A 12,123-nucleotide genomic window follows, 5' to 3' on the forward strand; every position below is an offset into this window, starting at 1 on the left:
ATTAGTTTTGCATCCAGGCAAAGAATTATAGGCAGATTGTGGCCAGAGTGGTGGGAAGTCTAGTCCACTTGTCTGATGTCCCCTAGTGGTGACTGAGATGCACTGCTGGAGGAAGACGGGTTACACATCTTTCATGCAACCATGCTGAGGCTGAGGTTTAAAGTTTGGGTCCAGACAGTTTGGTTGTTGTACCCTTCGGAAGGTCCGAGAAAAATATCCAGATGGATACATCAGTAAAATTGCAAACAAATGATTTGGATAATATATCCGTTAGCAAATTTTTGACAAGAACAAGCTACATTTAAAATAAGAGTCAATCACAGCCCATCTTTATAATTTATAAATGAACAGCCTGACCAAACTCTGGGCAAGATCTTACTGAAAAGGGCCTGTTGTAACTCTTTCTGACCCACATGATACTGATTCAGGCTTAAGTTACCTGTAAAAGCTTTGATAAATGCTCATCCCTATTGTACAGCTCAGTGGTTCTCAAGCTTCTGACACTGCGTACCACCATCATGATTGATGTTTAAATACGGAGATACCTCTATGAGCCACTAGAGGGAGCTTGTGTACCATAGTTTGAGAACCTCTGTCATATCAGATTGTTGTAGAGGAGAGGAAGAATGGAGGATGACAGACAGGAACAGGCACATGGTACTACAAAGGAAGGCAGAGATGTAAGACAGGGAAAGGAAAATAAGCAGCTATATGGAAATATGGAAAACATATATGTGTGATGGGACACAAACAGGACTACAAAGGAATCTTTCAAGCATCTCCTGCCAGTGGGTCCTCAGGATAACAGGGCAGGAAAAATCAGCCAGGAGGAGACTGGGACTCAGTCAGTCTGCAAGGGGACATTCCTGACTGGGTGTATTGAAGCTGAAGAGAGACCTGCTTAAGGGTTGTTAAATAGTGCTGACCAGCAGGTGTCAGTAGAGTGCTTTTGGGCTGAGGTCCATGTCCTCATGTACTCATGTCCATAATACTGATACAACAATAGATGGTATGACGAATATTGAGATAACAATATATGGTTTGACCCTAGGAATGTTACACGTGTCTCTTCCTCCTGTTTCCCTCCTTTGGAGCATCTTTCGATTGTGTATCACCCTTTCTATCTGCTTTGGGAGTTTACTTGAGCCATTATCACTGCAGTTTACATCCCTTTGGATGCCGGCACAATAGTGGCACTTGCGGATGTCCACTGTGCTTTTAATGGACTCATGGACAAACACCCAGATGCTGCTCTTATCGTGACTGATGATTTTTTACTTTAAAAATGTCCTGCCTAATATGCATCAGCATTTACGAAACCCAACTAGGGGTGGAAATACAATGTAACAATGTTGTATGTCGTTTAAACATGGGTAAAAATCTGTTACAGTCCTACCAATCAGGAGATCCGATCATAATTCCATTTTCCTTATCCCTTTGTACAATGAATATTTGGTACTGGAATCCCAGTGACTAGAAAGATCAAATGCTGGTCCAGCCAGTCAGACGTCACTCTGCATGAACTGCTCAATGACGTTTACTGGGAGCTGTTTAGGTCGAGCAGTGATGACATCAGGAGTTTGCGGAAAAGCTTTATTGGTGTGCTGGCAGATTCGATCGTCCCCTTGGTCACTGTTAGGATCTTCCCAAACCAAAAAACATGGCTGGACAAAACCGTCTGGCAAGCTTTGAATACTCGGACTGCAGCTTATAATGTTGCTCTAGTATCATGTGTGAGTACAAAAGGACTTCTTATATTCTGAGGAAAGCCGTGAAGGACATGAAAGGGAGGTACAAGGGGAAAGTGGAGTCCTATTTTCACTCGGTGATGCCCAACGTCTGTGACATCTGACTCAGTACAATCACCAACTACAAAGGTGAACATGCCCCTGTGAATGGTACAGACTACCTGCTACCAGACCACTTCAGTGCCCTTTTTGCTTCCTTTGATGCAAGCGGTGCCAGTGATATCAGGGCTGCGTGTGCTGATGAAGCCTAGAGTCTGTCTCTGGACGATCAGGCATTATCACAGAGCATCACAGCCACACGTCCCTGCAGCATTGGCAAGAAAGCATTCAGCCCAGACAGTATTTCCAGACGTGGCTTGTGGTCTTTCGTTGGTCAACTTGCCAAGGTGTTCAAACAGGTTTTCAACTTGTCCCTGTCCAGCGCTGTGGTTCATTTCATTTAAAAAAATCCACAATTGTCCCAATTCCAATAACTCCCAACCCCACCCATCCAGTTGATTATTGTCCTATTGCCCCGACCTCCCTTCTTATGAAGTGCTTTGAGAGGCTGGTCAAAGATTATATCTGCTCCACCCGCTCTATGACCATTGCTCCACTTCAGTTTGCCTGCCATCCAAACAGGTCCACCAGTGAAGCTGTCCTGCATACCATTCTTACCCACTTGGACAGTGGCAGAGGAAACTACGTGAGTTTGCTGTTTGTAGATATTAGCCAAGCTTTTAATACCACAGTCCCCCTTAAACTGGTGCCCGATTACACCCCTCTGTGAATGGGTCCTGGACCTCCTCACAGGCAGACCCCAGGTGGTGAAGATTAGATCCTATACTTCAGTTCTCATCACCCTCAATATTGCCCCCCCAAAGGCTGTGTTTTAAGCCTGTATTCATTGTACACATAACAACACAGTATTGATTGCCTATTCTCCAATAAACAGAAGAATGCCTACCTGGATGAGATGGACAGTCTGACACTAACTGACTCTCACATAACACCTGTAAGAATAAGGTGATGGTGGTGGACATAAGCAGCCGCTGTATATAACCCTCCCAACATAAAAGGGGTCCCAGTTAATAGGGTGAACATCTTTTGATATCTCGGCGCCAGTATTTCTGATGATCTCACCCGGTCAGATAGTATACAAACCCAGATATCTAGAGCCAGTAATCAGCTTTACCATTTAAGGCAGCGAATGAGGTTAAAAAGCTCACCAGCCATCCTTAGAGCCCCCTACTGGGGAGTGTTAGAGACCATGCTCACCATGGGAATCACAGCCTGGTTCGGTAGCTGCTCTGCCCTGGACCGTGAAGCTCTGCAGAAGGTGGTACATTCAGCTGAATGCAACTGATTCAAGATTCAAGATTCTTCAATTGTCACATACATAGTCATACAAAGTACAACACGCAGTGAAATGCATCCTGAACCGCTCTTTTGTAGACTGTGCAAGTTAAAATCCAATTAAGCTACAGTTAAAGTGCATAAAGCTAAAATGAAAGCAGAGAAGTATGTTCAAAATGAACAGTAACACAAACATAAAAAAGTGACCAGTGTTACAGTGCGGATATGGTGAGGGGTACAAGAGCACAGTGTACATCAGGGTGTGAGGTGCAGTGGCATGTCCAGGTTCAGAAGCCTTATGGCCTGGGGGTACTAGAGCACAATGTACATCAGGGTGTGAGGTGCAGTGGCATGTCCAGGTTCAGAAGCCTTATGGCCTGGGGGTATAAGAGCACAGTGTACATCAGGGTGTGAGGTGCAGTGACATGTCCAGGTTCAGAAGCCTTATGGCCTGGGGGTACAAGAGCACAATGAACATCAGGGTATGAGGTGCAGTTGCATGTCCAGGTTCAGAAGCCTTATGGCCTGGGGGTATAAGAGCACAGTGTACATCAGGGTGTGAGGTGCAGTGGCATGTCCAGGTTCAGAAGCCTTATGGCCTGGGGGTACAAGAGCACAATGTACGTCAGGGTGTGAGGTGCAGTGGCATGTCCAGGTTCAGAAGCCTTATGGCCTGGGGGTATAAGAGCACAATGTACATCGGGGTGTGAGGTGCAGTGGCATGTCCAGGTTCAGAAGCCTTATGGCCAGGGGGTACAAGAGCACAATGTACGTCAGGGTGTGAGGTGCAGTGGCATGTCCAGGTTCAGAAGCCTTATGGCCTGGGGGTATAAGAGCACAGTGTACATCAGGGTGTGAGGTGCAGTGACATGTCCAGGTTCAGAAGCCTTATGGCCTGGGGGTACAAGAGCACAATGAACATCAGGGTATGAGGTGCAGTTGCATGTCCAGGTTCAGAAGCCTTATGGCCTGGGGGTATAAGAGCACAGTGTACATCAGGGTGTGAGGTGCAGTGGCATGTCCAGGTTCAAAAGCCTTATGGCCTGGGGGTACAAGAGCACAATGAACATCAGGGTATGAGGTGCAGTTGCATGTCCAGGGTCAGAAGCCTTATGGCCTGGGGGTATAAGAGCACAGTGTACATCAGGGTGTGAGGTGCAGTGGCATGTCCAGGTTCAGAAGCCTTATGGCTTGGGGGTATAAGAGCACAATGTACATCAGGGTGTGAGGTGCAGTAGTATGTCCAGGTTCAGAAGCCTTATGGCCTAGGGGTAGGAACTCCTCCTAAGCCTCTCAGTCCTGGCCCAGATATTCCTGAGTCTCTCTCCTGATTTCAGAACCTAAAACAGGCTGTTGTTGGGGTGGGATGTGTCCTTCATGATCCTGAAGGCCCTGCTCCTATATCTCTTGATGTAAATGTCCTAAAGAGATTCTCTGAAACAGACTCAGAACGTGAAAAAGACCTCAAACTGAATGGACTGCAAACTGAAATCTGATTTTGAAAACTTTTTTGTCATGGGTCGTATTTAGCGCGTCCCGATTTCCCAGTCTGTGTTACTAGAATAAAACTTGTTCAACAGGGTGACAAAGGAGACAATAAACTCTGTTTCTGGTCTTCATGAAACATTTTTCTAATTCTCCTTTACACTTAATGTCACAATATCACATTACATTTAATGCTTGACTGGTTGGTTTCAGTAACAATCATGCCCAAACACATTGCAATTTAAAGAACATACATTTCCTCTTATAACAGTCGTTTCCCCTTAGATTCGATCATCCACTAACTTCTCTCTTCACAGTAATTTGCACTTTAGTTATACTCGTCCACCTTAGTGAAACAACGTGGAAGGGAAACAACTAACTGATTGACATAAAGCGAGATTAACCCTTATGTTAATAAACTGGTACAGTGTAACTTTTATCAACTGAGAAATATTGTGAAAGTTAGAGCATTACTTTTCTGTAAAGATACAGATTTTGTCACGGAGGGGGTCGTGTAAATAAGGAGGACACTGCTGTGAAGCAGGCAGGTGAAAGGGCGTTAATATCCTGCTTGCAATCCAGACAGAAAACCAAAATCCAAGAATCATGTTCGAGTTACGGGCAGCTGTTGGGCGATCATCATCAGCAATCAAGGGACAGGGTAGGGCTCGGGATCTGGGGATAGGCGGGTGTTCAGGTGATCTTCGTCAGTACTCAGAGGGCTGGGCTAGATTCGTCATCGGAAAGGCAGAACAGGGTCAGGGAAACGGGCAGGCGGAGGTACAGACAGGTAAAGCGTATAAAGGGACAGAACTGCTCAAACTCGCAATAGAATGCAGAAGATCTCGTGTCTGGCTGGTGTGCCAGACGTGAATAAATATGATTGTTCAGTAACCCCAATGAAACTCAGCTGACAGAGGGAGGTGTGCAGTTACCGGTCCTACCGGTTCCCGGGGCAGGCGAGGAGGGAGCATTTCAGCTGCTGCTAGACTCCCTTCTCGGGATACGCCAAGGGCGTGGAAGGGAAGTCCCACATGACGTCATAGGGGCTTCCTCGGAGCGGTCCATGGCCGATCTAGTCATACATGTTTTATTGCATTTCCAAGGTGTAGAATAAAGACGAAAGATGATGAGGCCTTTTCTGTGTTGGCTCTTAGACTTTGGAACATTTTACCACTAAGCATTAGGTAGCCATTTTTAAGTCGTGAGTAAAAACTCTTTTTTATCATTCAGGATTTCATGGTTCGTATTTTATGGTTGTCTTCTTATTTTGTTGTCAGTGCTTTATATTTGCAAAGTCCTTTTTCTTTTAGTACCGTTTTATTCTGATTTCTACTCTCTTTGTTTTCTTTTATAATGTTTTCTGTTTTCTTTTTATTATGAAGTAAAGCACTTTGTACCACTTGGCTTGAAAAGTTTTTACAAATAAAGGTATTATTATTATTATTATTATTATTATTATTATTATTATTATTAATAAAAGCTTAGATTCTATCTAAACCTGACACAGTCTGTCATTGCACATGCCTGTATGTTACACCTGATACCACTTGATAGCTTCAAATCCCATCAGCTTTTTGCTATAAATCTGCTTCATCTGGAGAAAAAAATAAACAAACAAAAGACAAGCATCTAAACTGAATCAAAGATTCATTCACTGTATGTTTTATTTTCTGTTCTATATTTTTACCTTTTTGCATTCTTACCAATTTTTATATACTACATCAAGTGTAGGTTTATAAATTGTTTGGAGAATAAATGATATGCCCAGTCTGCTCTTCTCAGTCTGACCTCAGTCCAAACCACACCTACTGCAGCCTGAGAAGCAGGAAGTTCCTCCCACTCTCACATATAAAAAGAACTGCAAATGAAAATAAAAATTAATGCAATTGAAAATGGCAGAAGCCAGTATTGCAGTTGATCAGAATGAGTTCAGCTGTCCAATCTGTCTGGATCTACTGAAGGATCCAGTGGCTATTCCCTGTGGACACAGTTACTGTATGAGCTGCATTAAGAGCTGCTGGGATCAGAAGGATCATGTTGGAGTTTACAGCTGCCCCCAGTGCAGACAGACCTTCACACCCAGACCTGTTCTGGGCAGAAACACCATACTGGCTGAAGTGGTGGAGAAACTGAAGAAGACTGGACTACAAGCATCTACTCCCACTGACCATTATGCTGGACCTGGAGATGTGGAGTGTGATTTTTGTACTGGGAGAAAACACAAAGCTGTCAAGTCCTGCCTGGTGTGTCTGGCCTCTTACTGTGAAACTCACCTCCAGCCTCACTATGAGTCTCCAGCTTTTAAGAAGCACAAGCTGACTGATGCCACTGGACGTCTGCAGGACAAGGTCTGTTCCCACCATGACAAACCCCTGGAGGTCTACTGCCGTACCGACCAGCAGTGTGTCTGTCTGCTGTGTGTGATGGATGAACACAGAGGCCATGATACCATCTCAGCTGCTACCGGAAGGGCAGAGAAACAGGTCAGACTGGAAATGCTCTTATATAATTATGAATTGTATATGAGATAATAATGAGCATGACTGCTTTGAAGACAAGGAGAACAAGTCTGGTTAGGTAACGCAAAAGGAAAAAAACACATTACTTAAAAAATTCCTTTGATTAAGATGAAGTATTAACTACTTCACCTTCACCAGTGGCTGTGTTCCCAATGGAGCAAAACCATATCAACCTGTTACTCCAAAGTGTAAAAAGTTTCTACTGAAAATTCCTTCAAACAGCAAATCATGCAGCTGAAACTGAATCAAGAGATTCACCTACTGTTTGGATGAGTACTTGAATGGATAAAATGTGTGGGCTAAGAGATTTTAGATAAGGTGTGATTGTTGGAAAAGTCGACAGCTTGGAGAGCCAATGGGTCGGGTCTTGTGGTTTGTAACTGGTGCGGTGCTGAGTCAGCACCTTAGAGTAGGTACAGGGAACATCTCATCTCTACTATCAGTCTTCTTGTCTTTCTCTGATTGTTTTTCTACATGGATAGAATTCTTGTCTCTCCAGTATGATGACCATCTTATTCTGCTTTCAGAGCACACTGATAGGATTCTTGTCTCACCGGTATTATGACCATCTTCCCCTGCTGTGAAACTTCATGAACTCTGCATTTCAGTGGCAGACATAGATGGGCAGTATTTAAATGAAATATATTTAAATGAGATTGATCACATGCTCATACATTGATGCTGGTGGCTCCTACATAACTGCAGAGTCTATGGAAGTGCCAAGTTTGTGAATAATGACCACAGACTTCCTGTTGCTACTCTGAAGATTCAACTTAGGTCAAGCAGGCTACCACCTACTAGAAGAATGAGGTTGGATCTGGAGACCAGGTTGGATCTGGAGAATGAGGTTGGATCTGGAGATCAGGTTGGATCTGGAGAATGAGGTTGGATCTGGAGATCAGGTTGGATCTGGAGAATGAGGTTGGATCTGGAGATTCGAAGATCAGGCTGTTTCTAATGGGTCTGCAAGCAGTTTATATGAGGAACATACAGACTTTGTTGCAACTACTAATTCTATTGTGATGTGGGAGACCTTCTGTGACAAGACCGTGTAGGTTGCTGAGGGTTGTTTTGATTTTTTTCAGTGTTTCCAGAAGGAGGTGCTTCATCTCCCAGGGCATCCTGCATATTATCAAGAGGAGTCGCTGTGCACAGCTTGATGGTAACTCCATTCTGTACCAGAAACTGAGAAGGATGGCTGTGAGGGCTCTTAGAATAGATAAGGATGTGTCTGTTAGTGGAATCAGTGATCAAGTGACACACCATTTATGGTCACACTATCTATACCCACTTCTTGCTTACAGAGGAGCTGAAACAGTACACACATCCAAATCTGTTCCTCAGAGAGTCAGGACAGGTGATGACACAGTCCTTAAGAATGACACTGCAGTTGTGACCCACTGTGAGCAGATCGGATTAGCTATGAACCACCTGAGACCTTAAGAATGACACTGCAGTTGTGACCCACTTTGAGCAGATCGGATTAGCTATGAACCACCTGAGACCTTCCTGACACCACAAAGGTGGTGAACTACCTGGTGGTAGAGAAGGCCGCAGGGATCTATGGTATCCGGGGTGAACTTCTCCAGGCTGGTGGTAAGGCAGTTCTCTTGGCATTGCAATAAATCTTTGCTTCCATCTGGGAGACAGGCGTCTTCCCAACTGACTGGAAAACGGGACTTTTTGGAAATGTTCCCTTGTTGGAAAGGGATACTGTTGGATGGTCGACTACAAATTATAATATTGCTCTCAGTATTGGGTATGGTCCATGCTAGGGTCATCCTCAATAGGATCACTTGCTCACCTACCAGCAACCGGAGCAGTCTGGTTTAATGCCTAAGAAGTCTACCACTGACCACATCCTGGCATTGAGGGTTCTTATCGAGTGCAAATGCAAATATTGGCAGAGTTTTTTTGCAGCCTTTGTCGATTTTCATAATCCATATGCTCAGTTGATCAAGCTGCCCTCTGGGACATCCTGAGATTTCATGGGATCCCCCTGAATTTGCAGGACGTCATGGCCGGCCTGTATACTGCCATTGTGAGTGCTGTGCAGAGTGGAGTCGTTAGAGTCCTGGTTCTTCCGGTTTCGCTGTATGTCTGTGACATGGATGCTATTCACTGATCTGAGATGAAGACTGGATTCCCTTAATACTAATTCTTCTTCAGAGAATCCTTGGGTACCGCCGGTTTGATTTTGGTTCAAATCGGTGCTTGAACTTTTCAGTGAACTCCTCTTAATATAAGAAACTTGTTTAGTCATCTTTTTGCTACATATAGAAACAAATGGGAGATACGCAGAAGAAACTTCAGCAGAGAATCCAGATGAGAGAGAAGGAGCTGCAGGAGCTGAGAGAGGCTGTGGGCTCAATCACAGTGAGTATGAACCTGAGGAGAAGAAAACAGCTGGTCTGTAATCATTTTGAATCAAGACTCCCAGAGTCAACAGATCATAGTTTTATAGACTTTTGGGGATGAATCATATTAAGGTCAATGGGAGCTACTCTGGGTCAAAGGACTGATGGGACAAAGGTGCCACTTTCAGCAAATATCATAAATGTAAATGTAAATGTGCCATATAGCAGGGCTTCACTAACCTGGGGTTACAACGGTTAGCCCATACATTTGGAATCATTAATACACCAAAACGTAATTTATTAAACTGAGACTTAATGGTGACAACCAACCTGCCCCACACAGCCACCAGTCTCTGCCAAATCCCTGCAGCTGACAGTGTATGAGCTTAATGAGTGATCATTTCCAATCAGTGCTGGCTGGGTTTCAGTACCTGAGGCATCCAGATTCCAGATTTCCTTTATTGTCATTTTTTCATGCACTTTCGTACAATCAAGAATGAATTATCGTTCCACCTAGAGCAATGGCATAAATAGATATGTTAAAAAAACTAAGGGAACATTGGAAAACAACATAGAACCTACGTACACAATACTCACAAAACATACAACCTGTAGTCATGGTGACCCATGGTGCACTGGGAGGGAGTAGCAGCATGAAAGGTCTTTTAACAGCATACCTTTCACAGCGCGTTTAAAGATGTAGCAGCATGTACTGTTAAATTTAAAAACTGTCTTTTATCTATACAGAAGTGCAATTGAATATGAAAAGTGCAAGTGGAAGATTGCACTAGTGTCTGGTACTGTGGGGGAGGTTCAGTGGTTCACTGGGGGGCAAGAGTGTTCATGGTCGTCGCAGCCTGGGGTAGGGAGCTGTAAAACTTTCTGGTCCTGGGTTGGATACTCCTGTACCTTTTCCCCAATGGCAGGAAGGAGAACAGGCTGTGTAGGAGGGGAGGTCAGGGTCTGTCATGATGCCAGAGGTTCTACGACCCTCTCCATGGCCATGACATTTATATGGTTAGCAAGGGGTGGTGTTCTGTATGGCCCTTCCTATGGTCTATGACCATTTCCTTGGTCTTGTCAATGTTCAGGAGGAGGTTGTGGTGGTTGCACCATGCTGTCATCTGCTCCACCTCAATCCTGTATGCTGACTCCTCACATTTGCTGATGAGACCCACAACTGTGGTATCATCCGTGAACTTGATGATGTGGTTGTTGCTGAATTTGGCAGTACAGTCGTGGGTTAGCAGGGTAACAGTAGGGGGCTCAGAACTCAGCCCTAGGGTGAGCCTGTACTCACTGAGACTCTGATTGTTTGCTGCATTTGTGTCAGGAAGCCCAAGATCCAGGTACAGGTTCCAGTGTCTACCTTCAGTGACCTCAGATTCTCCATGAGTTGCTGTGGTATGATGGTGTTGAAGATTGAGCTGAAGACAATGAAGAGCAGTCTGGCGTAATTATCCCAGTTTTCCAGATGTTTCAGGGTTAGAGTGGTGGAGGAGGGTAGTGGATATTGCATCAATTGTGGAGCGGTTCACTCTATATGCATGTTAGTGCTCTAGGACTGTGGGGAGGCAGGCTTTAATGTGTTGCATGACCTAACACTCAAAAGACTTTGTCACAATCGGAGTGAGAGCAACAGGACAGAGGTCATTCATGCAGGTTGAGTGGGGTTTCTTAGGCTCAGGTATGATGGTTGTACTCTGGGGGCAGGTGGCACTACTGGCTGGTTGAGGGAGATGTTGAAGATGTCAGTGAAGACCTTCAGCTGTTCTGCACAGTCCTTAAGAACACATCCAGGTATGTTATCAGAACCAGTAGCCTTTCGGGCTTGACATTACAGAAGGCTCTCTTCTCCTTGCCTGTGGACAATTGTAATACTTATTCGCTGGGTGTTGGAGTCAATTTCTGCACTTTCCTGTTATTAGAGGCCTCAGAATGTGTGTAAAACTTATTGAGTGTACCTGGTTGAGAGGGGCCGTTTTGGCGTGTTTGGGCTTGTTGGGTGTAGCAGACCAAGTTCTCTGAGGACACTCAGCTCTCTCCCCAGTGTTTCTCATAGCAGTGGTTCTGGTTGCTGATGTTCAGGAGGAATTGATGATCATATACATGTTTCTTGTGAATGTGAGAGTTAATTCATTACAAAGATAAAACAAAGATACTTTTGTCACGATGCTAGGAGAGGCCGCCTCAGGAATTGGCTCTGATGCCATCTTGGATACGTGACGCTCCAAACCCCAGCCCTGTGCTGTTTTTATACCTCCTGTTGGCTCACATCACTATTGTACAATGAGGCACTCTGGAGTCTCAAAAGGGGCCAATTGTAATTTACCGTCCTCTGCTCCCTGTGTCACCAACAGAGCTCAGCACAGTCAGCAGTGGAGGACAGTGAGAGGATCTTCACTGAGATGATCCACTCCATTGAGAGAAGACGCTCTGAGGTGAAAAAGCTGATCAGAGATCAGGAGAAGGCTGTAGTGAGTCAGGCTAAGAGAGACATGGAGAGACTGAAGCAGGAGATTGATGAACTGAAGAGGAGACACTCTGAGCTGGAGCAGCTTTCACACACAGAGGATCACATCCATTTCTTACAGGTAACAGAACAGCTACTTTGACAATATGAACATCAGAGTATTCAAATGAGTGTATTTTTTCATTTGTATATCACCTAGTCTG

At 44.6% G+C, this 12,123-nt stretch overlaps 5 protein-coding genes across 9 annotated transcripts in view; 2 read left to right on the forward strand and 3 right to left on the reverse strand.

Moving 5' to 3' along the window:
- LOC125739605 (NACHT, LRR and PYD domains-containing protein 12-like) overlaps window positions 1-12,123 on the reverse strand; it is a 728,681-nt gene that overhangs the window by 344,598 nt on the left and 371,960 nt on the right. The gene's annotated exons all lie outside the window — the stretch shown is intronic.
- The window catches only part of LOC125739628 (tripartite motif-containing protein 16-like), an 85,538-nt gene that overhangs the window by 69,384 nt on the left and 4,031 nt on the right, over window positions 1-12,123 (forward strand). Inside the window, exons 3-5 of one of the 2 annotated variants that reach the window (XM_049009934.1) lie at window positions 6,920-7,054; window positions 9,371-9,466; window positions 11,808-12,041. In XM_049009934.1, the coding sequence (XP_048865891.1) occupies window positions 6,995-7,054; window positions 9,371-9,466; window positions 11,808-12,041 (390 nt within the window). In that variant the 5' untranslated portion in view covers window positions 6,920-6,994. Of the gene's footprint in view, window positions 1-6,359; window positions 7,055-9,370; window positions 9,467-11,807; window positions 12,042-12,123 lie in introns of those variants that run through there. The other variant, XM_049009933.1, reaches the window with a different exon arrangement.
- The window catches only part of LOC125739635 (E3 ubiquitin/ISG15 ligase TRIM25-like), a 191,458-nt gene that overhangs the window by 68,822 nt on the left and 110,513 nt on the right, over window positions 1-12,123 (forward strand). The window lies entirely within an intron of this gene.
- LOC125739651 (stonustoxin subunit beta-like) overlaps window positions 1-12,123 on the reverse strand; it is a 147,930-nt gene that overhangs the window by 48,664 nt on the left and 87,143 nt on the right. The window lies entirely within an intron of this gene.
- Window positions 1-12,123, reverse strand: part of LOC125739611 (NLR family CARD domain-containing protein 3-like) — a 155,028-nt gene that overhangs the window by 45,810 nt on the left and 97,095 nt on the right. The window lies entirely within an intron of this gene.

Source organism: Brienomyrus brachyistius, chromosome 4 (assembly GCF_023856365.1).
Source record: "Brienomyrus brachyistius isolate T26 chromosome 4, BBRACH_0.4, whole genome shotgun sequence".
In the NCBI taxonomy this organism is placed as follows: Eukaryota; Metazoa; Chordata; class Actinopteri; order Osteoglossiformes; family Mormyridae; genus Brienomyrus; species Brienomyrus brachyistius.